The sequence below is a fragment of the Penicillium rubens genome (genome assembly GCF_028828025.1).
Source record: "Penicillium rubens strain IBT 27055 chromosome Unknown utg000001l_segment0_segment0, whole genome shotgun sequence".
NCBI lineage: Eukaryota > Fungi > Ascomycota > Eurotiomycetes > Eurotiales > Aspergillaceae > Penicillium > Penicillium rubens.
This window is the reverse complement of record NW_026890599.1, coordinates 4,083,529-4,108,263: the sequence shown is the minus strand read 5'-3', so window position 1 is coordinate 4,108,263 and position 24,735 is coordinate 4,083,529. Positions and strand designations below refer to the sequence as shown.

Below are 24,735 nucleotides of genomic sequence, written 5' to 3'. Positions count from 1 at the left end.
GACCAGCTTATCCCCCACCATTTCATAGGCCAACGGAGGTGGATCCTCCCCCCGCAGAACTCTTTGATCTTGGGGACTCCTTCGTGATTCAGAAAATCTCTCCTTTTCACCTTTGGACCTAGCTAATGGCTTGACAATGAAAATTTCGAGAATTTCGGCCCTTGACGCGGGATGAATTGATGTGATCTCGCCCATTTCGTCGTATTTGCGGGGATTCATCGCCACTCACCACTTGAAAACCCCAGACCTCAGCTTTTGGAAAGAATCGTCCAGAAAGTGGTCTCAACCTCATAAACCATGTCGTCTGGCCCAGAGAAACCGAAAAAGGTACCCCGTAAACATGTCACCACCGCCTGTGTGCCATGTCGGGAGAGCAAAATCAGGGTATGTGCTCTCAGCTTTGGGGAAAACGCCTAAATGGCTTCAAATAATCTAATGTGTCTGCTATAAGTGTGATGGAGCCACGCCGCACTGCCAGAATTGTCAGCGCAAGGGGAAAGAATGCAAGTACCAACATGGAGATGACAAGCGCAAGTAAGTACGACCTTTTGCAGAGTTCGAAAGTGGCCAAGTGTCGGAGCAGCCCTCATAGGCAGAGTCATTACTTAATCTTCCCCAGGTTAAAGGCTAACGTGAACCAGAGTGTCTCTTCGAGCATCAACAGAACTGTTTTCAGCCCGAATTGACCAGCTTTGTCATTTCATCAAGGAGCAGGGGCTTGAGCCACCGCCAATGAACCCAGAGGATGAGGCCGGCATGAACAGAGTGTTAGACACCCTCCAGATCCCGCGCGGATTCCCTCAAGTCTCAGCAGTGGCCGATGAAAAGCGACCACCGGTTGAGGCAACCGCCTCTGGAGTCTCAAGCAAATCCCCATCCCAAGATCCGCCAACTGTAAATCCCAAGGGACAATCCCCAAGCACCAATCCGGTTGCTTGTGGTGCTTCCCCAGCGCAGGACACTGCGTCTAGTGGAAAGGTCCCGTCTCCTGAGGGCTGGAATCCCTTTGGAATGGTACCGGGCGCTTCAGACAACCAGAACTTTGTCCATTGGGGTTTCACTTTGCCAACAGCTGAAAGTCTGGACACGATATACGCTAATCTTAACGGAGGGCCTAGAGCCCCTACGATGCCTAGAATCCCCGTGAACACGGAAATGAACCCGGATAGCTATCAGCTTGGCATGGACATGGCCCAACAGCCGGGGAGTTTGCTAGGCCAGTTACCCCATGAGGGAGACAATGATTCGGACAGCGGCGAAGAGGACGAAGCTGAAAATGACGTTATTGAACAATTGTCGCACCGAATTGGCACTTTGAAAATTGCGGGTGATGGCCATCTGCGATTCTACGGTGCCACGTCCAACCTCAATCTGGTGGACGTCTCTGCGACACAGCAGCGGCAACGACCAGACGCGCGGACCGTGCGCCATGATGGTCAGGATATTCTGAATCACCTTCGGGTTGGTCAACCTGTTGATCAAGCCTTGGAGGACCATCTTGTGGAGCTATATTTCACCTGGCAGAACCCCAGTACATACATTGTCGACAAAGAGATGTACATGACGGCACGAACTAAATGGCGCAATGAGCTCGACGATACTCCGTTCTACTCGGAAGTTCTAACTAATGCAATGTGAGTTCCTATTTTGCGGTGCTCAAGGGATATGCTGACCGGCTGCAGGTGCGCGATCGGGAGTGCCTTTGAGGCACGCTATCACCCTACATTCATCACTTTCCCGAAGTCTCTGGCTGAATTCTTCGCGGATCGTGCTAAGGCCCTTTTGGAAATTGAGCTCGATTCTCCTTGTGTTGCTACTGTCCAGGCCCTTGTCATTATGAGCTGCCACGAAGGCGCATCAAATCGCGATGCTCGAGGTTGGCTGTATAGTGGTAAGTATACATCTTGGAGGTGGGGAATGATCAGCGCTCATTGCCTAATTGCTCTGCAGGAATGTCTATGCGGCTTGCTTTCGATCTTGGTTTACACTTAGATATGACGGCGTACGTCAACAAGGGTGAAATCACCCAGCTCGAGGCCGATGTACGCCGCGCAACCTTTTGGGGAAGCTATGTCGCGGACCAGTGAGTTTTCGCACTCCTTATACTGTCGATTTCTCTAACAGTAACTAGTTTCTGGGGATTTTACTTGGGTCGTCCGTTCCGCATGAATGCTGGAGACATAGGTGTTCCAAAACCTGGCTCTGCTCTTTCTCCTGAAAAGGAAGAAAACTGGCATCCATACGGTCATCAAGCTGCACACGCGCTATCCCAGAACGGTCTGAGGAACCCCATGGAGCTCATATGCAGACAATTTGTTGTTCTATGGGAGATGATAACCCCAGTTGGTCATATTCTGTATGTGAATCTTGCATGATGATATTCAGTTCAATGCAATGCTAACAATGGTACTAGGTATGGATGTTCCGACATCTCTCGGCACGACTTACAAAGAATCTGCTATCAAGTGACGGAGGATTTGTTCGCTTGGAAAGCAAATCTTCCCTCTATCCTTCAGATTGATCTGAACGACGATACATCGCCGATATTGCCTCATTTGATGATGCTCCAGTAAGTTTGTTCCAATACAATAGATACTGGAATTATACTGACAATCTCTTGTAGCATGCAATACCACCAGATCATCATTTTCTTCCACCGCCCATGGCTCTCCAAAAGCTATATCCAGCCCCGCAGCCCTCGTCAAGGCCCGGGGTATCACCACGCTCGACGCATGTGTGTGGAGTCAGCCACCGCCATCGCACGGCTACTCCAACTTTTCGAGAAACACTACACCTTCCGCCGCATGAACAACCAAGTCGTAGCTATAATTTTTAGCGCAGCGCTCATGCTTCTGTTCGTGACAGTGTCAAGTTCCCCAATGAGCCCAGGCAAACAGGGCGACAGCCCGACATACCCCCGTAGTACGGAAATGGTAGCATATCTCAATCTGTGCTTCCGGGCTCTCGATGAACTGGGCCAATCATTCGACAACGCCAAGCGCACCCGCGACTACCTCGTCACCTTGCAGCGCCGTTGGCAAGCAAACATGCGCCGATCCGGCTCGGCCACGAAACGCCAAAACAGCAGTGCTAACTTGGCGGCTCTGGGCTCGCAGAAACCATCTACGCAAAATACCCATGCCTCCAACGCTCATGGAATAGATGGCTGGCGCAAGAAATCTCGTTTATCTGTTTCCGGAGCCCCTCCCAATATGCAGTCAACAGCACCTGCGACAACGAACCATTACTCCCGGCTCTCTCAGCACACCATGCCTCCTCAGCACCAATATCATCAGCAGAGCTCTTATCAACAGCAGGCTCCCTTCCCTGTCCCGCGTCCTGATTCCCAACTAGGCGATCTAGACTGGATACCCAACTCAGACATGCGACTTATGTCCGAGACCCAAAATGGCAACGCTCTAAATGACATGGGCCAGATCCCTTCTCCTCCCTTCCCAGAGGACCCCAGCATGCTCTCAGACATCGCGGATATCGATGCATGGTGGGCGCCGGATAATTATACGAGGACCTCAATGCCACCATGAAATTATCATTAGGTGACTAGTCGCACTGCTTTCTGGTTTTCTTGTTATTACAGCATTGCGAGAGTACTGAGTCCATCGAGTCCATCGAACTCACCACATAGAGGAGATAGAGTGAACATTCCATAATCAAATGATATATATCACTTCAGGTAGTGGAAGGCGTTAACGAGATGTGCCATGATTTCCACATTTCATACTTGGCGCCTTTATGAATTCTTTGCATAGGTGATTCGACATGTAAATTCAATATTACATTCATTGCAACCAATTCTAATCTATATCTTCCAATGTTCCTTCGAACACATTCTTGAACCAGTCGCCCACTTCCTCTCCCACATTATCACCATTACCCCGAACCTGAGATAAAGTAACCCTCCGCTCCCCAAACCCCTTCTCCCGCCCCCAAAAACAAGCCCGCCGCATAACAGAAACCATCTCATCAGCCTGTCTAGCAAGGACCGTAGACCCCTTACCCCACTCTCTAGTCTTCTTCATCTCAATCGCAGACGAAGACAAAGAACCAGACGCCAAACCAGCACCGCCATCACTCGTAAACAACCTCACCCAAGGTAAAACCATCTGCAACCGCCCAACCCCATCTCCAGGCCCAGACCACGTCTTCCCACTAAGCCCATAATCCAAACCATACGGCGGCCAGCGCGAAAGTGCCTTCCGACGTCGAGTCCCAGTAGCACCAATACCATCGACGCCGTCGACATCCGTATCTGTCTCGGGATACACATCTCGATCCCAGATCAACCCGTCCGATACCGCGTATTGCTCCGCTGTCGTACCCCGCGTCTCCTTCAGCACGGGAACGGGATACTCCGGCCCCGTAAGATACTGCGGGAATGTGCGCGGTACATCCCGGCCCGCGGAGCGGAGGAAGAGGATCGGCGAGGCGAAGGAGTCGAAGCAGCGTTCTGGGGTTGAGAAGAATCTTGAGCGTGCCTGCAGGAGGGGGAGTAGGTCTGGTGGTGCGTTCTTTTTCCTGGGTTGGCGCTTGTTCTTGGATGCTTTTGCTGGGATTATGGTATTATCGTCTGCTCGTGTTTTGGGGGTGATTGTGCTCTCGCGCGCGCAGTACTCGTCCAAACCGGGCCAGTCGCAAATGGGGTCTATGGCGGCGACGGCGCGGATGGATTGTGCTTCTGTTAGAGATAGCATGAGAGATAGGGAGCCTCCGACGTGCGTGCCAATGATGGCTAATTGGGATGGTCGGAGGTGGGTTTGGATCCAGTCGAATCCCGCCAGTGTATCGTGGACGGGGGTTGGGTATTTGTAAGAGGTGAGTTGGGAGTTGTTTGATCCTAGGGTTTGGTCTGGGGCTTCAATTGGCTCTTGACAGATAGAGCCTTTATCTGATGATGGGGATATATGTGTTGGTATCTCCCCGAGGCGGTAGTTGACTGTGACTACCAATGCAGATGCAGTGGATGCTAAGACATGCTGGGGTGAACCTGCTGCAGAGGCCAAGGTGTTGGTATCACCAGTCCTTTGGTGATCAACTTCAATGTTTTCATGTTTTGGAGATGCGCTCATTCCACTTTCCTGTAACAAAGGTCCAGGCGGAAGGTAGAGGATGACATTTGGGCCTTCTGCAGACAGCCCCTGGTGAGACCGGCTTAACACGCTCGGTCGCGTAATTCTGGGGATGAAGTTAGTATGTATAACTAGGGCTTATAGGAAAATTGATATATTACTTAAGAGATATAGCCCCATTGTTTCCAATAGGAAGAGAAATTGTCTCGTCTGTGCAATCGGTTGAAACGGTCGAATATCGCGAGCTTTGGAAACACGCGACGGAGATGCAGATAGCTCTTCTGCTGCGACGCAGTAAAAGGGCTATGCTGCGGGAGGAGTAAATGACACCTTGCATAGCACTAGCACTATGATAGCATGCACTTGATGTTTGATAAAACCCGTCAAGGATCGGGCTGCTGGCCTTGCTATCCGAAAGTCGTTGATGCCTGGATAATATGGCCATCTATGTGTGGCCTCGCGATCAAAATGACATTATTGGAAAGAAATCAGCAATAGAATATAAAACATCCGAATTTCAATGTGCCTGCTTAATGTCTCGTCTTAACAAGTTTCATTACAGTCTATTCTCTGCATCATTCAACCCAGCAATCAAGGACTAAGCGAATCATGCGCGAATGTCAATTATTATCTCTTTACAATTTGAATAAAACAAAATAACGTATGAGCCATGCTAGATAGGAAGCTGGCTGCTCCAAGAGTCCCTCCACGAATAAGTGTCTCGCCGGGAGGTAGTCGCCGACGCCGCAGGGTCGTCTCGGTCCAGAGGAGCTTCAGTGTCATCTTCTGGCACAGGACGCACAACCTGCAAACTCAACATCGGATCCTTGGAATAAACCCGCAGACCAATTACACAGACGGCATTCCACGGGTCAACACGAGGCTCGCCGTGATCCATCACTGGAGGGTGGTTCTTCACATCCGCCTCGTCAGGAGGCATATCCAGGTCGCTGTCAAATTCAAACCCTTCCAGTAACTCAAGGTCACTCGGGTCCAGAGTCTCTGTAGCAAACCGAGTGTCTAAACTAGGACGCGGAGAGTCGGCTCCACGTCGCCATCCACTGCTTGCGCGTCTTGCATGTCTTTCATGTAGGCCCTGGCCACCGTTGACGTGGATGATCGGGACGGACCCGTTGACACGGCGGTCACTGTTTTCGCTGGACATGCTTCCAGCGTCGATGGGGGATTCTGCCACTTGATTCCCTGCCAAAATTTGGCTAGGGAGAGAATCGCGTTCGGGGTTGTGATCGTAGGAGCTGCCACTGCCGCTGGGCGTGCCGCACTCGCGCCTTGCTTCCATGCGCTCTTGTCGGGCACTTCGCTTCTGATTGCGGATCCAGTCCTTCTGCATCTTTTTCTTGATATCGTCGCGAAGCTTTCTTCGCTCAGCTGCCTTGAAACGCTCTTGCTCCCGCTTTTCTTGCTCCGTCTCGCCCACCAGTCCCTTCGCATGCGCGAGGTCGTATGAAAGGCCTACCTGCACTAATTTCTCTCTTCTCGTCGAGGCAACCTGACGGACAATTTCTTCGGTCGAGTCTGCGTCTTCGTGGCGGAAGGCTGTAATTTTCATCAGGACGTGATAGCGCCCCGGGTCAAGGTTGATCTCGGCGTTAACAGATCGGCCCATGAAGTGGCTGCTGTGACTGCGCACGAGATAATCTCGTTCGCCCTCCTTCTGCAGGCGGAACTTGAGCACGAAGCTGTATTCGCCAGCTAGTCCTTTGAAGTAACGCGTATCGAGCTGTGTCTGTCAGCAACTGCACAAGAGCAGGAGGAAAATAGCGTAAAACGAACCTGGGATAGGACAATGACTACTGGACCACTCGTAGTCACCTCCATCATGAACTTGGTGCTGTGATAATCAGCCGACCAGGGAACATTCAAGGTGGTCCATTGCTGGGTAATAGTCCACTCAGGGCCAAAAAGGCGAGTCCGGTCGAAGTGCTGGTATTTCTTGAGGAGGTCTTTATACGAGATCCAGAAGAACTGGGCCAGTCAGCATATTTAGTAAGATCACAATAGGTGAATACTTACACCATCGTTGCCAAATTTATGGCCAAGGGTTTGCATCCACTCGGGCGTCCATTCTTTGGATCCATCACCCCAGGCGCCGTGCCATTCTTTGCGACCCCATGGGTTCCTTAGATTTGTGAGCTTTCATTCATTTGCCTTGACCAGGAGACTCATGGGCATACCTGAGTCGCAGTAGTCGATGTCCGTCAATCTCTCTGGCTTCCATGATGGAATACGAGTGGCCCTCTGAGATACCCTTTCGATCCCTCGGTGGACCCCGGTACTTGGGATCCAGCCAGTTTGAAAACAGGCCCGTCCCGCAGCCAAAGAGGAATTCCTTGTTGACCTTCATAATTTCCTCGGTCCAAAAGCGGTCCTTATTCAGAATATTACTGGATAAGACCTCAGACGTGACGCCTCCGGTGAGATCCTCGATAGCTTCACCGACAAATCCACCCTCGATGGCGGAATAGTCACCATGGGCCTTTGCGAAGGCTTTCTCGAGAAGGGGTAGCCAGGTCTCGTTTTCATCAACGCACTGCGCGAAGTAGAGGGCCCGCGAGCCGGTCTGCCAGACTCGCCGGTACTCTTCCTCTGTATCAGTTCGATTTATGTCGTCCCAGATGGGCCGCTCCTCCACAGACTCATCATAGTCAGCAGCGCGGAGATATAGCTTGTCGTCTACAATGCACTGCTGCCACTCGCCATCTGATGATCGAAGTCAGCATAATTCCAATTCGGATCGGACCTCGAGCAGAGGCTTACCTCGATGGAAAACAAATCCATAAATCCCAACCTCTTCATTGCGAGCAACACAAATCTTCTCGATCAACTCCTCCTTGTTGCCCATAGTACAAAGTGCAGCCATGAGCCAGCAATCCCCATCATATCCCTGCCGCACATCTGACGCGGTAGGCCCATTAACAAAGAACTGCGGATCCTCAAAGATTTCCTATATGAAAATGATTAGCAAACCACAATCCGATCCACCCATTGCAGATAACTCTCGAACTAACGGTCACTCTCTTCACTCCCCTGGGTCTCATCTCCGTATTCGGCTTATCCAATCCATCGAGATAGTGTCTCCGACCGGACTTCAGGTCTAGCTCGATATCAAAGTGCGGGTCCGAGTATTTCTGATTCACACGCTCGCATTCCTTGACAATACGGTCGACAGACTTTTGACATTCCCGGCGGGCCTGCTCATACGATTTGACGGCCTCGTGGCCTTGAACACGGCCGCTGGGCACATGCTTGGCCCGTGTCCGTGCATAGGGATTGTCCGGCAGCACGGTGTATACTTTGCCCGGGTACTTGGTGTTGAATTGCTCCCAGAACTGCTTGACAGTTTCCTGGGGTGCTTGAGAGCGTGGGCGGGGTGGTCGGCTGTTTGAGCGCGAGGAGCTTGGTCCTGCTACGGCATAGCCCATCTCGTCGTCGAACTCCATGGTTTGAAGGCCTTTGGGATTGGTAAAGGTTCTTTGCTTGGGTGAGGTCCTTTTTGGTTTATTTTCTTTCCTCGAGGAGGGAACACAGCGGTGGGGATACTTGGGCGGCTATTTGTTTTATATCGTACCAATGACTCCAGAATGGCGATCACTGATGAAAATAGAAAGACGGGGTCTGCTCTTCTGAATGTGCGTTCTGGGAAGACATTCCCTAATTACCCCCCTCACACGGCCACTCCGAGCCGAGAACATAGCCTCAGCCTCCATTTTCTCGTATTGATTTGCTGGGCTTGGACCTGTTCTCCATAAATCGTTCATCGTAAGGCTGCATGTGCATTGGCCTAGCGGGCGAACGAGCGAATCTAACAACAAAGGTGCTTTCGGCCCCCACCTCGCTTCTCAGCCCCTCCTGCAACGGGCGCGTAAGAATAAGCATGAATTCCGTATTTAGACTGGATCAGACTTGGCGGAGCAAGTAGACAAGTGAGATGTCAGCAAGGAATGTAGGAACTGGACTCGGATAAGATGCTTAGCATGTCTCATTCCCCAACCTTGGAAGTTCTGTGGGGCGAAGTTCAGCTGACACGGGACGACTCTTGACCTGCACTTGAACTATTCATCGATGTATGGAGCTCTATTAAGAGGCTGAACAAGCCGAATACAATAGTACCGTCACATCATTTTTCGTTATCTGGTTACAGGGTTGAAAGGGTATGTACGCCTGTTATTCAAGACTAAAGCACTTCGTATCCAGTAAGCCCGACCTCCATATCACTCCCCATTGAACGCCGAAAGAGGAGAAAGAAAAAAACATGCCCCCACACCATTCCCCACAGTGAATAAGATCACACACCGTTTTAAAATATGTGGAATCTTCAATCTAGTGGAAGCCGTTACTTGGACCACGTCCGGAATAGTATGCGGTGCCGTTGCGGAAGTACGGGTGTAGACAGGCCTGCTTGGCCGATAGTCGGTGTGCAGGGTCAAACTCCAGCAGAGATTCCAAGAGCTGACATCCGGCCTCTTCCAGCCCAGGAACGATCTCAGCATCGGGACGCTTCCATTTGGGGAAGGTGGGCTTATAGTCGGGGAACGAGGTCACACCGGGCCAGACATCTTCACCAGGCGTACCAAGGATTCTGCAATTTGTTAATACGGTTGAACACAGAGCAGAACAGAATCACTCTTACCGGAAGATCTTGAAGATCTCGTCAATTTCAGAGTCACCAGGGAAGAGAGGCTTGCGTGTACACATCTCTGCGAAAATGGCGCCCACCGACCACATATCAACACCCGTGGAGTACTGACGTCCACCCAGCAGAATCTCTGGAGAACGGTACCACAAGGTGACAACCTGTAGATTTCGTTAGTAAACGGAGAGTTGTATACATGGAATCGGAGATTCAACGCATACCTCGTGAGTGTAGGTACGAAGGGGAACACCGAACGCTCTTGCAAGACCGAAATCGGCCAACTTCAGGTTGCCTTCACGGTCAATCAACAAGTTCTGGGGCTTCAAGTCACGGTGCAGAATTCGGTGGCTATGGCAGTATCGGATGCCCTCAACAAGCTGAGCCATGAATTTCTTGACCATTGCCTCTCCGAGGCCGAGGGTTGCACCCGCCTTGAATCCATCGGGCAAAGGCTTCCCTCGCCCACCGTCACTGACAGGCAGAGCCTCCATGTATTTCTTAAGGTCGAGGTCAAGGAATTCGAAGACAAGGTAGAGCTTGTGGCCATCGGCGTGGACAATATTTAGCAGCTGGACAATGTTGGGGTCCTGCATCTCCTTGAGGAGGGAAATCTCGCGGATTGCAGTGCTGGGGACGCCCTCATCTTCGGCCTCGAGGCGAATTTTCTTCAGGGCAACGATACGGTTGGGGTGATTGAGTTCACGGGCCTTGTAGACCACACCGTAAGTGCCTATAGAGTATCGACGCGTGAGTTGAGCTGCAGGTAATAACAGTCGCGTCGAAAGTCCATACCTTCGCCAATTTTCTCAATTTTCTGATAGTTATCCATGGTGCCCGTCATCCAATCTTTTCCTACTGTTAGTGAGATTAACAATTTCAAAACAGAGGCAGAATGAGGATTTGACACAGATTGGAGGGATATTGCCAAGAAGAATCTGTAGGGGAAGCAAGGAGAGGAGATAGCCACTAGTCACTTACATCCGAGGAGTATTGATTCCTGAGAACAGCTAGAGCAGCACGCTGTCCGAATTCCACCGGGAAATTGAAAGATAGTAACTTGTCGAAGAGATGATTGACAAAAGACAGTATTTCAATGGTGGGGAGAAAGACACAAAACAAACAACCCCCGCGATCAGAGGGCGGTGAAGCGCGTACCTTTTCCTTCCATATTCGACTTTCTCTCTGACTTCATCTCTTCACAATGGCTCAAATTAAGGGGTTTAGTGCTCATGATCGCCCTCCTGATCCAGTGAGGCTTTGCTACAAGAAATATTCTAAAATTGCCCTGTCCGAAGTTGACAATGATCCGGGGATCCTCGACCTGCAGCGGATCGATCCCGACGAACTGCCCGAGGGAGTGACGATCACGCAGTATATGTCCAGCCAGGATCTACGATTGGCATTTGACGATTTCTTTCGTGGAAGCCATGCTTCAACAGAAGAAGATGCTTCTCTGACTGAGGATATTCCAGTATTCGCTCATACATCGATCTCCGGTTAGCATTGTATCGCCTCAATTTGGAACTGACCCGGCAGGACAAAGAGCTATGCCTGACCTCCTGACAGGTCTCCTGATGATTCCCGCCTTGTTTCCTCCTACTATCCAGATCGAATTGCTCTCTCGCCTATTTCACCGAGACTTACCCAACCCCGAGCATCAGACAAACCTACACCTGCACTACGACGTCACATACCCTGAACAATCCGAACACACCCGCATGCCCAAGTCGTTCTTCGCAGACGATCCCACTCGGACTTTCCAGCCCAAAGAGCCTGACGTGCATAAGCCTTTGACCGTTCAAAATTTCCTAGAGAAAAAGCTGCGCTGGGTGACATTAGGTGGTCAGTACGACTGGACCGCGAAAGTATACCCATCTGGACCCCCACCGGAGTTCCCCCCGGACATTGCAAAGGTGCTACGCGCAGCCTTCCCGGCAACGTCGGCACAGGCTGCCATCTTGAACCTCTATTCTGCCGGAGATACACTCAGCGTCCACCGGGACGTGAGTGAGGAGTGTGACGTAGGTTTGATAAGCGTGAGTTTTGGATGTGATGGATTGTTCTTGGCTAGCCACGACGACGGGAATGGTTGTGAAATCATTCGGCTTCGCTCGGGCGACACTGTCTATATGAGCGGTAAATCGCGATTCGCCTGGCACGGAGTCCCGAAGATTCTGCCCTCGACCTGCCCGAAATGGCTGGCCAACTGGCCATCATTCGGAGAGCCTGCTCCAGGAATGGCACCTGCTCCATATGAGATGTGGAAGGGTTGGATGTCTAGCAAACGGATCAACCTGAACGTTCGACAGATGACGGCCACCCAGGCTTCCGAACAGACAGCAGATCACGTTTGAAGATGGGGAATCCAGATCTCAGGAACGTGATTCTTTCCCTGGTCCAAACATGGACAACTTTCTATAGTGCCATACTCAAGCACAGATGCAGTCATGCTGTTCCAATGCGTCCTGTCAAATTCCCCAATGAGGCATTTCCTCTTGAGAATAGTGTGCGGATTGTATTTCCACGAGGATGATAATCTGATCGAGATAACAACCAGCCCTTAGACGAATCAATTGCACTTAAATAGAGCGACTAATATGGACATCTCTGCAATACTCCACATGAAAGACCGTAACGCGCAAAGGGTGTGGGCGATAAGCTAGCCTCCAACTGTTTCGTGTTCAATGACCCCAATAACCCCGCACCACTGTATGTACACTTTGTGGAAGTCTCCTACAACCCCTCGACATATCTAGTTGAAAATGACTGGCACATCCTGGAAACTGAAAGGCGAAGCCAAACGCCAGTCAATTTTAAATGCTATTCCCGAGAAATGGCGACTGGAATCTCCTGTCCCTCCCGCTACAGAACTACGAGATGTTACAGGGGATTATATTCGACAATACCTCACCGAGCATGAGATCACTATCACAGAGACAGATGCCGTAGACATTGTGGCGCAGACATCTACAGGCCGCTGGTCAGCCCTGGAAGTGACAGAAGCCTTCTGTCACCGGGCTGCATTGGCTCACCAACTCGTACGTTTATATACCGGCAGCGCGTGCACAAGAATGCATCGAGCTCAGACAACCAAATAAAACTAACCAATCACCGAACCCTAGGTCAACTGTCTGCACGAGGTATTCTTCGAAGCCGCAATTCAAGATGCCAAACAGCAAGACGAATACTTCGCAAAACACAAAACCCCGATAGGACCTCTACATGGCCTACCAGTGAGTCTAAAAGACCAATTTCACGCGAAAGGCGTCGAAACCACAATGGGCTACGTAGGCTGGATAAACACCTTCCAAGGCCGACAGAACGACCCGCGCAGCGGCACAGAAGAAAGCGAACTCGTCCGCGCACTACGCAATCTCGGTGCCGTCCTGTACTGCAAGACCAGCGTGCCAGCCACCCTGATGGTCGGCGAAACCATGAACAACATCATCGGCTACACCTGGAACCCCAAGAACCGCCTGCTATCCAGTGGCGGCAGCTCTGGCGGCGAGGGCGCCCTAATTGCGCTCCGCGGCTCGCCTGCTGGCTTCGGCACTGATATCGGAGGTAGTGTGCGCATCCCAGCTGGGTTTAATTCCCTGTATGGGATTCGTCCTTCGGCAGGTAGGATTCCTTACCAAGGTGCTGCGAACTCGTTGGATGGGCAGGGGTCTATATTGTCTGTTATTGGGCCGATTGCGCCGAGTGCGAGGTCTTTGACGTTCTTGTTCAAGGCTGTTCTTAGCCAGGAGCCTTGGTTGCATGATCCACTTGCGTTGGAGCTGCCGTGGAGGGATGAGGTTGTTCGGGAGACCAGGGCTTTGATTGCGAAGGGTCGAGCTGGGTCGCCGACGCTTGCGTTCGGCATTATGAAATACGATGGTATGGCACTTGTTCATCCGCCTATTGCGCGGGGGCTCAGGATTGTTGAGAAAACGCTACGGCGGTTGGGTCATCGGGTTGTTGAGTGGACGCCTCCTTCTCACTCAATTGCCAATGAACTACTTGTATGTACCTGTGCGTGAAATCCGGCACGTTGCTGACTTGTCGCAGGGTAAAATATTCAACATGGATGGCGGCGCAGATGTGAAATATCATCTGGGTCTGTCTGGAGAACCTCAAGCCCCGGAAATAGTCTGCAACGAGAATGGTATTCAGATGACAGCATCTGAGATTGCGGCGCTCAATGTTGCGAAGCGTGAGTATCAGAAACAGTATATGGACTACTGGCATAGCACAGCCGAGGTGACAGGCACGGGGCGTCCTGTTGATGCGCTATTTTGCCCATTGGCACCTCATGCGGCAGTTATTCCCGGCGAATTCAAGTCTGTGGGATATACTGGATTTGTGAATGTGCTTGACTATACTAGCCTTGCGATTCCAGTCACATTTGCGGATAAGAATATCGATGTGCGCTCGGCCAATGAGTCTGTGGATGATTCTGAGCATATTCAGTGGGATTGTGCGTTTCCCCCATACCTTCACTCTCGTGGTTCCATACTGATCGCTATATAGACGATGCCGAGGCCTACGATGGGGCCCCGGTGGGAGTGCAATTGGTAGGCAGGAGGTTGCAGGAAGAGAAGATGTTGACTCTAGCTGAGTATTTCGAAGAAGAGATTGCTCGAGACACGAAAGAGAGAGCCTGAGTCTACAATACCAGACTCATCACGTTACTGTAACAGAGCATGTGCGCATTGATTACGATTAAGATGAACCACTTGCATTTCGTATGGGTATAATAAATGACCGTGCTATTCTCTACCAAGAAGAGTGGATCTAGAAACGGAGAGAGCAGACCAAGCGTACTGCCTACAGCCAATGCAGAGGATAAATCATAGCTCCCAGATACCTTGGCTTATCCGGTCCTTCTTCTACAGATATTATATACCCAAAAAGTCAATTCCTAGAAGACGATGGAGGCGTCTGTCCTGAGGGTGCAGCAAGATTGGATAAATGGGGCGTGGAAGATCCCCAAGGTTTTCCAGCTGCAGAAGGTGGAGCATGACCAGACTCAGACGAAGGACCAGATGTGTCTTCGGAGCCATTCATGAGGCGCTGTCGCTTAGCCGGAGGCAGCCCAGCCACCTGGGGCATGACGGTGGGCGGGCTGCGAGGATCTGCAAAAGAGTGGGGAGAAGCGTAGTGGGTAGATGAAGCAGGCGTTGAGGCAGCCGCAGCGTCTGGGCTCAACGCCGTAGCAGATTGCAAGGGGCGCAAGCGATTCGGATGAGAGGTGGTGTCTTCGCCTGGGCGTGGAGGCCGGACATCAGGGCTTTGCTGAGACTGACTTTGGTCTGAATCCCCCGTCTGACTGGGGTTTCCATAACCAACCCCAATCCGGCCCATGCCCTTATCGTGCATAACAACGCGTCTCCATTTGGCGACCACGCTGTCATAGTCCCATCGCGAAGAGTCGGGACTGATATGGCTTTCTTGCGCGTCCAATTCCCGCGCTACCTCCCGTGGTAGGGGGAGCGTATCTGGGGGAAACAGGGCGAACTCACGAGGCCACTGGCATGATCCCAGACGCTCGACCTGTGCGCGCAGCTGGTTTGCTTCCTGTTGCACTCGAGCAAGTTGCTCGTCTGAGGACTTGCGCTTCTCTGCTTCGCGCGCAAATGCACGTGTGGTCTCCAATTGCCACGCGTCGCGACGGGTCTCGTGGGACAGGGTATTCCAATGGTTGAAAGCCAATTCCAAGTGTCGGAAACTGATCTCCTCGTGCTGTTGCGCGCTGCGGTATATCATGTTCGGATCCATCCCGCTATTCCCATGTCGTGCGTGAGTCGCAGCAGTGGAGTCGGCCGCGAGTTGGTCGGTCTGCCATTGTGCGACCTTGGACCGAAGGGCTTGGCGGATTATATCGAGATGCTCGGCGCCGGGTGGCTGGAGGGGAAACGAGGTTGAGGAAGGAAACGGATGTGTCGCAAACAGGCTTGGTGGAGGAGGAGCAGCTGCAGACACATGGAGGGAAAAGTCTGAGCTTGCATGTCGAAGTCGAACGGAGACAGCCGAGGCCGGATACGAGAGCTAATGTTGCGTCAGCTTGGGGGTTAGCTATAACGATGGGATTGAGTCGACATACGTTGCGGCTTTGATATTGTCAAGCACCTCGCGTAGTGCGAGTTCCAGTGCCCGCATCGTATCCGGGCTGCTGGAGCTAGCACCTCTACTTGCATAGTCCGGCAGTTGTAACGGCGTTGTCCGAGACTGTGAAGGCGTAATGCGAGGCCCATCCGGCACGCGACTGGGATTCGGGATATCATTGATCACGCCAGTCGCATGCCAAGTGGGTGTGTTGAACATCATGCGCACCGGAGCGTCGCGCGACTTGGACCCCGAGTCTGTGGGTGTAAACAACTCCGAGGTACCCTTTTTCTGGACTCGGTCGGGACTCCCCTCGTTCTTCCCTGTGGATGTTCGGGCCTGGCGCCGGGTGATTCCACTGCGAATTCGTCTGATCTCTTCGACATCGTGGATTCCGTCGGGTTTCTTCTTGAAAAGGAATTGGTCAAGGTGTCGACCTAATGATGAGGACGTAAACGCCTGTTGGCAGTACTGGCATTTGCGATCCTTTGTAGTAAGACCGGTCTTCGACTCGTCACCAGCAGTCGAGCCTTCGGGGGTATCTCTGGCGGTTTCTGTTTCTTCTTTCATGGTCGGGGAAGTAGAAACAAAACGAGGTAAATGCAATACGAAGGAAATTAAGGAAATTTTCGGGCTTAAATGGTCATGACATCTGATATAGTGCCAGAAGCAACAAGGTTGGTATAGGTAAAATGGTAAAATTCAACGCGCAAGAGAGGGAGAAGACGGAGAAATGCCAAGCTTTTGGGCGCGGAGCTGCGCGACGAGCAACTCCGTGGGCCAAAGGCACATGGAGATTTATCTACGGACTTATTGATCTCTGATGATTGATTTATCTCTGGTGTGTAACTGTTTCAATGCTACCTATGCAAGCATTAGGTAGGCTCTGCAATGTAACTGGGCTCTCAGCCAATGGACTGATCATAATCGATGTCACTGCATATAGTACTTTCAGCAAACCAAAGCCAAAGAATCGCAAAGATCGTACATTTCTTATGAGGAAGAGCGCTGACATCCTCTAATATTTTAAGTCTCGGACATTATACACGATGCACCCGTGGACTCATGCACATGGAAGACACAGTGTAACCCTCAACGGTCTTTGCTCTTCCTCGCCTTACGAGCACTGAACCAGCGCTTCAGGTTGCTAACACCGTGCAAATACAACCAGGAAAAGGCAAAAACAAGAGCAAAGTTGAAGATGATATACGCCCAAAGGATTCCCTGATAGATGTCAGGTGTCAGGTTAATATGACCTCCAAAGTTAGCCCAAAGGGGTACAAATCACGATACTCACATAATCTCTCCACTTGTGCGAGTAAAACACATTGAGGCTCTTAGCCTGGAAAGTGTGACAAAGTTCTGGTCAGCAATACTCCAAGTCTGCCGGTAAAGACATTCAAACAAAGATGATCATGATGCAACTCACATATTGATTACCGGTCGAGTATTGACAGAATGAGCACATTCCATTCCCAGCGTCTCGGACATATCCACCGGCCTTTTCAGCGAAAGACCCAGCATAGTCTTGACAGTTCATGCCAGCCGGAGTGCTAAAGCGGGATTCTTCACGGTCAATACAGCGTACGGGGACATTATGGGTGATGACTCCAACAAGTCCCTCAAGCAGGTAGTGGAACGGCGTAAGCCAGTACATCCATGACTGCCAGAAATGCGGCAAGGCGGGATAAGGGACCACAACACCGCAGAAGGAGGCAATGAATGTAAAGAAAGTCGGCACAAGCAAGCTTGCAAATAGCTCGTTGGGTGCAAGCGCGGCTATGAATTGACCCAGTCCAATATAGTATACTTCGAACAGCATCAGCGACATCCAAACATAGCCGGAACTGAATGAGTCGCGCGGAAACCAAGTTCCCCAGTACCTTTGTTATCGCTGTTAGAGGTGGGATAAAATTCCTTCACGAGAGACGCTTACCAGCAGTTAAAGTAAATAGACCCGGCAACAATCGAGTATGGCAGTTCTGGGACAATCGTGCTTGTCACAAATGCAGCCCACGAGTAGATCTTGGAGTTAGCCTCGCGAGACTTATAAAGCCCTCGGAAATGGAGATACCGCGGTTGGAGTTGCTGTATCAGCGGTGGAGCTATAGTCAACGTCATGAATACAGAGAAGAGCCGTGACTGCATGTCAATAAAGCTATTTCCCAAATGCCAGAATGTGAAGGTGTTGAAAAGGCCAGTAAAGATGTGGAGCATCATTTTGCCCTGTGCGGTAATCAGTCAAGTTATTCTTTCATGTTTGATTATCGGAGCACAGTAACTTACAAGAATGTACTCCGGGGTCCTCCAGTAAGCCACGAATGCGCGCTTGGTGACAGCGGCTACTTGAACGTAGAGAGGCATTGCGTACTCGCGATGGTCGTTAGTCTTCCCGTCGCTTCCAGCATTCTGACGCGACGCGATGATACCCTCTAGTTCCTCAGAAAGCTGCTTGGATTCTGGAGAGTTGGCCCACACATTGCCCCAGTCCTGCCCCTTATAATCAGGGTTTCCGGCTCCAATGACTTCCAACATATACTAGAGAGAATATCAGTGAGAAAGAATACCTCCAGCTTCAAAATACACACCTCTGCCGGGTTTTCATGCGGTGAGCACTTCCTCCCGCCATTTTGTTCAAAGTAATCGATCAGGGTCTTGGAGTCATTTCCAAGAGGCCCATTGTAAACGACCCTTCCACCGCTTTTCAGCAGCAAGAGTTCATCGAAATTCTCGAACAATACAGCAGAAGGTTGATGGATTGTACAGAGAACGGCCTGCCCAGCATCTGCAAGTTGGCGAAGGAAGCGTACAATATTGAACGCGGCGAGAGAATCGAGCCCGGACGTGGGCTCGTCCAGGAAAAGTAACAGCTCCGGTTTACTTGCCAGTTCCACTGCGATGGTGAGTCGTTTGCGCTGTTCTTGGTTGAGGCCTGAGCCCGCGGATCCAACAGTTGCGCCGGCGATAGGCCGCATCTCTAGCAAGTCAATGATTGTCTCGCAATAATCATACTTTTCTTGCAGTGGGACTTCCTTAGGTTGCCGTAAGAGAGCAGAGAACCGAAGAGACTCCCGCACTGTAGCAGTCGGTTCGTGAATGTCCATCTGCTCGGCGAATCCGGTCGCTCTCTGGAAGCTCCTTGGGAGAGGTCTGAAAATATTAGAGTGCATAACTAACACAATATGTCAAACATTCCCTACCTTCCATCAACTAGAAAGCTGCCGGTGACCACACCAAAATTGATTCGCTGCGCTAGCGCATTGAGCAAGGTGGTTTTCCTGGTCAGACATTAGCATCATGGACAAGGTCAAGTGGTTTCGTGTCATACCCTGAGCCAGAAGCACCCATCAATGCAGTCAGCCGACCAGGCTTGACATACCCTTCAACATTTTGCAGTAGTTGTCTCTGTCCACCTTTGTATGGAATGGTGTAGTTGACATCTTGCCATGTAAAGATTGCCGTGTTTTTAGCAATGTCCTGGACCTTGCCACTGGATACACTTGTGTCGCTGTCATTCTTGTTGGATGCTATGCCATCCTTCTCCGCGGATTCCTCATCTCTTTGGGGGCTAGATCCTTTTATGACATCTTGAACTGCTTTGGGTGCTTCGCTTCTTTTGAACACCGTGACTGCGCTGCCACCCTTATTGGGTCTCTGCAATTCCATTCCAAGCATTGTCAAAGACACGAAAAGGATAAGCCATCCAATAATGATACCGAAATTTCGCCACAGGTGAGCTCTGCTGTATGTGAACCCGGTTTGGATATACCTGGAACCATTCACAATCAACTGGTCTGGATCGCTGCCTTGGATTGCACAGGATTGGTGACCGGGTACAACGTTCGGTCCATCGGGCACAACGTAGGGTGGTTCACATTTAATCTGGAGATTGTAGAACTCATTGGCCATCAGTGCCTCAAATGCGTATTGGACAGGGTTGATCCAAATGAGCCATTTCAACCACGGGTGCATTTTCCACGGAGGAATGAGATAGCCTGAATTATGTTGGCCATTACACTCTGGTAATAGGTTCAATTTGAATTGGGCTCACCTGTGTACACAACCAATGCCTGAATGGCGACACCAGTGAGACGTGTGGCTATATAGTGTTATTGGAGATCCCTTGGTGACCAGGGGTTCGTTTCACTTACCAACATCCAACGAGGAGCATAGCGCCCCAAGCGCACGAAAGAACGAGTACATGGTCATTGTGAGAATGAAAATGACCAGCAGATTTATAAAGAACTGGGAAGGAGTTCGCGCAAGGTTTGCCATGCTAAATAACTCGTCAGTTCAATTCATGTAGGGTATCCAATAGGACTCACAAGTATACTACAATATCAAATAGAACGACTTGTATGAACACGAGAGGCACATCAACCACAACCTGGGCGAGCGCGTATGCTGCAGGCCGATAGAAAGAACTGGAGGAAATTAGTCCTGTCATTTTCCATTTTCTTCTCTGTAGTTCTCACAAGCTTTTATGTTTCATCAAAATTGGTCGACTCTCAAATGCTGCTGTCAGCTCTGCCATGGCAAGCAATGCATTGAAAAGCAGTATAAAAAACATTACACCACCCCTCGTAAAAACACCATTGCTTGAAACCGTAAGCCACGACGAGTCTCGTCACATTTGGAGAGGCAATAGCTTACCTTGTATCCGGGAGATTGTAGAACAAGCTACCAGTAATGAGGGCTTGAAAGGTTATCACACTCCACTTTCCAATCAATGACTCTCTGTCACCAAACATTACCAGAAACTGACGATGAGTGAGAATCATGACCTGTTTGTAAAATGAGATCGTGAAGTTTTTCCGTTTGGCTTTCCTTCTTGCCGCCTCTCTCTCCTGCCTCTGGCCCTCAATTTCGCCTTCAAAACTTTCAATATCCGCCAGATTTCTTTTGTAAGTATCACTTTTACGATATGCAGCTTGAAATTCAGCTGCATTGCGAGGGATTCTGTTATCCCACCCGTCCTTGACACGTCTTGCATGAGGGTCACTGACGGAAGTCAAAAAATCGGGGGTTGTCCAGCGTGGGGGGCATTCAAAGCCCAGCCCTTCGAAGTAAGCCTTTGCATCTTGGCTAGGTCCAAAGAAAGAGCATTTTCCATCGTCGATCAGAATGACCTTGTCAAAAAGATCAAATAGATTCTCCGACGCCTGGTAGAGAGCTACAAGTGTTGAAACGTTGGCGGTGTTTGTAAGACTTCGCAAGCTTTGAACATACTCCAATGCTGTACTGGCGTCCAGGCCCTTGGTGGAGTTGTCCCAGCACTGGGTGCTAGCTTTTGTAACCATAGCCTCGGCGATTGATGTCCGTTTCTTCTCGCCCCCGGAAATACCGCGAATGAGTTCATTGCCAACTCTGGTCCCCAGAGCATGTTCAATCCAGAACAGCTTAGCTATGGCAGACAAGAATGTCTGCTGATATTCTTTTCGGCTTTCTCCTGGGATCCGTGAAGCTTTGCCAGGGGTTCGGGATTTCAGGGCGAAAAGCAGTGTATCTCGCACAGTAAGAGTTGCATAGTGAAGGTCATCCTCGGGATTGTACAGGACTAATGGTTTTAGTTCGAATCATGATCACATAGACAGGGACCCACCTTCAGACCTATACTGCTTTGCCATCTTTTCCGATTCGGTGCCGCCATACTGCACGTTACCCTCTATGCTTTCGTAGCCCGCTCGCTGATTACCGAGCACTTTCAAGAAAGTGGAACAACCAGAGCCAGGACGACCGAGAACAAGAAGCATCTCCCCCGGACGAACGCAGCCCTTGATGGGGATCAGTGAGTCAACTCCTGGCAGTGGAAAAGAATACTTACAGTAAAATCTTCCAAGATAGTTCGTATCGGTGGTTTTCCACGGCCGGCACCCTTCCTGCCCCGAGTGAACAGTCCCTTGATCAGCCGTGGCAACCCAAGAAAGATGTCCCCATTGGTAGGTTGGAGAGCAGCCCCAAGGCCCACGCCCTTCACAGTAAGGTTTTTCCATACGACTCCAACATGGCGTGTTTTCTCTTCTTCGGAGTTTGCTTTGCGCTCAGGGCCGAACATCCGTGAGATCAGTCTTTCTATCTGGGCCCATTCCTCTCCCTTGGTATCATGACCAGAGGCATGAGTGCTTCGGCGAGATGAAGTACGTGCGGCACCATATTCGTCTGACTTCGGCCCTGTGGAATCTGCCTGGGACTGCGATGGGGTAGGGCGGGTTGGCGCGTGATCTGTGGTTGGTGACGAACTGACTGGCGAAGACGAACTCTCAGAGGAAGGGGAATTGCGAGGGATGTGTTCTGGGTTTGCACCTGGCGTGGACGCGCTTTCCTCGGAATGGTCGTTTGCCATCGTTGTTTGTTTTCAAGGTGAGCTGGACCTTTTGAAGTGCATCCGCTTTAATCAAATATCTGTGCAATCATGAGGAAAAGTGATACCGGATGACAATGGGTATGGATGTAGATGAGTGCTACACCTTGGTTATCAGCGAGAAACACAATCACAATTAGTTTCTTTGGATATGATGAATATCAAGGAAATACAAATGGGAAGACAACGCGTTGGAGGCATTACGTCAAGCAGATCTCGGGGTTCGGAACAGGAACGAACCGAAATATTATCCGGACGTATTCTGTATTCTTTCTTGCTTGTGTTCTACCTAGGTAGCTGGTGAAGCTTGTAAACAGGTATAATCCTGTCTAGTGAGGTCATCACATTTCCCTCTGTTATATCATGCGGTTATTAATCTCTTTCTGGTCCTATTCGCTATGATATCAACCATGAATAACTACTAACTGTGAAACAAATTGGGAGTACTTATTGCCATCTGGTAGTGTTCTAGGCGTTTGCTAAAGACGTGCTATGCAATATAACCCTCCCCGCATTTCAGGTTTCTGTCTCCGATCGTGAAGTCATCGACTGTACAACATGGATATTCGGGTTATGTACATATTTACTAGTACTAGTAGGCATTTTGACTGTCATTAATACCCTTTTATCCATGTTCATTGATTCCTTGTTTTCGACTACTCTGTACACTTGCATTTCCTCGTCTGTATTAATATGATCCATCAACCAGACTATTTTTAGTGAACAGGAAGCTTCCTTACAATTCAAATTCATCCCCTTTTCTGATATATGTATTGCCCTTTGTTCTGTTCGTCACATAATTTCAACCAGTTGAACCGTTTTTGCTCCCTGGCGTCTAGGCAACCTTGGAATGATATTCAAGTTGATGAGCTTGTGGAGATCATCAGCTTTCGACCAACCACCGTAAATTCCTTTGACTATTCGATCATCAAGCGGTCGTGGAGGAATTATATGTGGTATACTGAGGTACAGCGGTTTAGGCCCGGAGACACAATGAGCAGTGCTGTCAGCATTACCTGCCTACCTGATTAGGAATATAGAAGCATCCACGGGATTGATTCCCGACGACATTTTACCAATTCATTTTACTGCGGCACAATAAAACTCCAGTTGTGTCAGTCTACCGAACAGTTACGACTAGAGTAATTTTACTATCATGATCTCGTCATTCTAGGAAAAGCAAAGCATATCAGACAAATGTTCAATAGAAGTAGTTGTTAACGAAAGCTAGAGCTAGAGCTAGAAAAGCCATTCGTAAATAGGACACCCCACAAAAGGGCCCAGTAGTTAAGGAAAATACAGTAGACACATATTTGATCAGCTCTCGCTCACTAGAAGGCCTATGGTGGTTCATTACTAGGTTGAGCATGAAGTAGCATGAACGGACCATCATTCCCTGATAAGAAATGGGGCAGCACGCCATGATTACAACATGCTAGCCTCTGCTTCAGTAGTGATAAAGCTCTAGTTTCCAGACTAAAGGCAGGGTGGATGTACTCCTCAGCGTGGAAATCGCTTTTGGCTCTGGTGCCGTACTCCGATTGCAACTTCGATAACAATGAAGACCCATCGCACTCAAAGATTCCTCCGGAAGGTATTGGAATTCTTCCATCTATCTACTCCCTCGTCCAAGCGTGCAGTCAAATCTCGCAGCAAGTAGGTCTCCAACGTCTTGTAGTAATGATTACCCAAATTAACGAGTGGTTCAGTGCTCAGCTGTGGTGTGTTACTACCTCCGCACCTCTTCCCCACAACATTTCCGCTGGCCGCGGCCGTGACCAGGCTGAAGGGTACACTCAAGATGATGATCCTCCTCAGTATACCCTGGGCAGTGGCGCCCTTGAAAAGCCAATTTCGACCCGCAGCCAACTGGAGTGTCGCATTGTGAAACTCTGGAAGAAAGTCTGGCTGGGTCTTTATCAGATCGATGACAACGAGGATCGATACCATGTCGAGCGACTCGAAGCACTTTCCCTCGGGGCTGGCTTGACTCGCACGTACCGAGTTGGCGAGCTTCAAGTTCTCAGGCGTCATTTTCTTCGAAGCGAGACCAACAATGGCATTGCTTCGTTGAAGCTTTTCCAGGGTCTTTCTCTTTCGAGCCTCCTATCTGTGATTCATATTCTGGAGGCTTATGAAAGCGAAATTGACAACTTGAGGTTGCTCTATTCCATCTTGCGAAGTGGTCAGCTTGCGCTTCATGAGACGGCTGACCTTGCTAAAACTGCTGTTGTCAGGACTGAGTATATGGCAATTGCAGAGCCGATGGAGAAGCGGATCAGACAGTACGATATTCGAATGAATGTGTTGAATATGGACATCTGTGATGAGGCATTGGGTTTCTATGAGCGACAAAAGGGGGAATATGTTTACCACAAGGCATTCCCAAATGCGTGGTAAGAGCGGGCTCTTGAATTCGTTGGAGCCCTCTTCTACGATGACCCGTATTGGGGGACCTCCGAGTACAACCAGTGTGATTTTCTTTTTTTTTAGGAATATTTTTTGAATGTCTTGTTAAGTATCAATAATACTTATAGCGTTATTGG

At 50.1% G+C, this 24,735-nt stretch overlaps 9 protein-coding genes across 9 annotated transcripts; 4 read left to right on the top strand and 5 right to left on the bottom strand.

The window, feature by feature from the left end:
- Positions 1-297: 297 nt before the first annotated feature.
- Positions 298-3,545, top strand: N7525_001588 (transcription factor domain-containing protein; the record flags this gene model as incomplete). The annotated part of the gene is made up of 8 exons (XM_061211966.1): positions 298-384; positions 452-534; positions 642-1,634; positions 1,683-1,891; positions 1,951-2,083; positions 2,132-2,356; positions 2,414-2,569; positions 2,624-3,545. 8 exons carry the CDS (start codon positions 298-300, stop codon positions 3,543-3,545), a joined length of 2,808 nt encoding a protein of 935 aa, XP_061071192.1.
- A 270-nt stretch (positions 3,546-3,815) lies between these two features.
- N7525_001587 (uncharacterized protein) lies at positions 3,816-5,087 on the bottom strand (the record flags this gene model as incomplete). Its single annotated transcript, XM_061211965.1, has 1 exon — positions 3,816-5,087. The coding sequence occupies one exon, from the start codon at positions 5,085-5,087 to the stop codon at positions 3,816-3,818; it is 1,272 nt and encodes a 423-aa protein (XP_061071191.1).
- A 673-nt stretch (positions 5,088-5,760) lies between these two features.
- N7525_001586 (uncharacterized protein) lies at positions 5,761-8,548 on the bottom strand (the record flags this gene model as incomplete). The annotated part of the gene is made up of 6 exons (XM_061211964.1): positions 5,761-6,828; positions 6,882-7,073; positions 7,122-7,227; positions 7,283-7,808; positions 7,866-8,052; positions 8,117-8,548. 6 exons carry the CDS (start codon positions 8,546-8,548, stop codon positions 5,761-5,763), a joined length of 2,511 nt encoding a protein of 836 aa, XP_061071190.1.
- An 880-nt stretch (positions 8,549-9,428) lies between these two features.
- On the bottom strand, positions 9,429-10,592 carry nimX (cyclin-dependent serine/threonine-protein kinase CDC28; the record flags this gene model as incomplete). The annotated part of the gene is made up of 4 exons (XM_002557765.2): positions 10,534-10,592; positions 9,963-10,471; positions 9,739-9,902; positions 9,429-9,687 (listed from the first exon to the last, which is right to left on the bottom strand). Exons 1-4 carry the CDS (start codon positions 10,580-10,582, stop codon positions 9,429-9,431), a joined length of 981 nt encoding a protein of 326 aa, XP_002557811.2. The 5' UTR covers positions 10,583-10,592.
- A 350-nt stretch (positions 10,593-10,942) lies between these two features.
- alkB (oxidoreductase, 2OG-Fe(II) oxygenase family) lies at positions 10,943-12,095 on the top strand (the record flags this gene model as incomplete). The annotated part of the gene is made up of 2 exons (XM_002557766.1): positions 10,943-11,237; positions 11,308-12,095. 2 exons carry the CDS (start codon positions 10,943-10,945, stop codon positions 12,093-12,095), a joined length of 1,083 nt encoding a protein of 360 aa, XP_002557812.1.
- Positions 12,096-12,503: 408 nt separating this feature from the next.
- Positions 12,504-14,387, top strand: gmdA (putative general amidase GmdA; the record flags this gene model as incomplete). Its single annotated transcript, XM_002557767.1, has 4 exons — positions 12,504-12,779; positions 12,864-13,745; positions 13,792-14,200; positions 14,254-14,387. The coding sequence occupies 4 exons, from the start codon at positions 12,504-12,506 to the stop codon at positions 14,385-14,387; spliced, it is 1,701 nt and encodes a 566-aa protein (XP_002557813.1).
- A 250-nt stretch (positions 14,388-14,637) lies between these two features.
- N7525_001582 (uncharacterized protein) lies at positions 14,638-16,398 on the bottom strand (the record flags this gene model as incomplete). Its single annotated transcript, XM_061211963.1, has 2 exons — positions 14,638-15,771; positions 15,823-16,398. 2 exons carry the CDS (start codon positions 16,396-16,398, stop codon positions 14,638-14,640), a joined length of 1,710 nt encoding a protein of 569 aa, XP_061071189.1.
- A 522-nt stretch (positions 16,399-16,920) lies between these two features.
- On the bottom strand, positions 16,921-22,171 carry N7525_001581 (putative ABC transporter; the record flags this gene model as incomplete). The annotated part of the gene is made up of 15 exons (XM_061211962.1): positions 16,921-17,052; positions 17,126-17,170; positions 17,258-17,711; positions 17,765-18,054; positions 18,115-18,366; positions 18,417-18,978; positions 19,029-19,106; positions 19,157-19,823; positions 19,880-19,927; positions 19,980-20,104; positions 20,154-20,252; positions 20,304-20,426; positions 20,482-21,385; positions 21,431-21,602; positions 21,653-22,171. 15 exons carry the CDS (start codon positions 22,169-22,171, stop codon positions 16,921-16,923), a joined length of 4,470 nt encoding a protein of 1,489 aa, XP_061071188.1.
- Positions 22,172-23,747: 1,576 nt separating this feature from the next.
- Positions 23,748-24,589, top strand: N7525_001580 (uncharacterized protein; the record flags this gene model as incomplete). The annotated part of the gene is made up of 2 exons (XM_002557770.1): positions 23,748-23,845; positions 23,899-24,589. 2 exons carry the CDS (start codon positions 23,748-23,750, stop codon positions 24,587-24,589), a joined length of 789 nt encoding a protein of 262 aa, XP_002557816.1.
- Between the last annotated feature and the right edge of the window lie 146 nt (positions 24,590-24,735).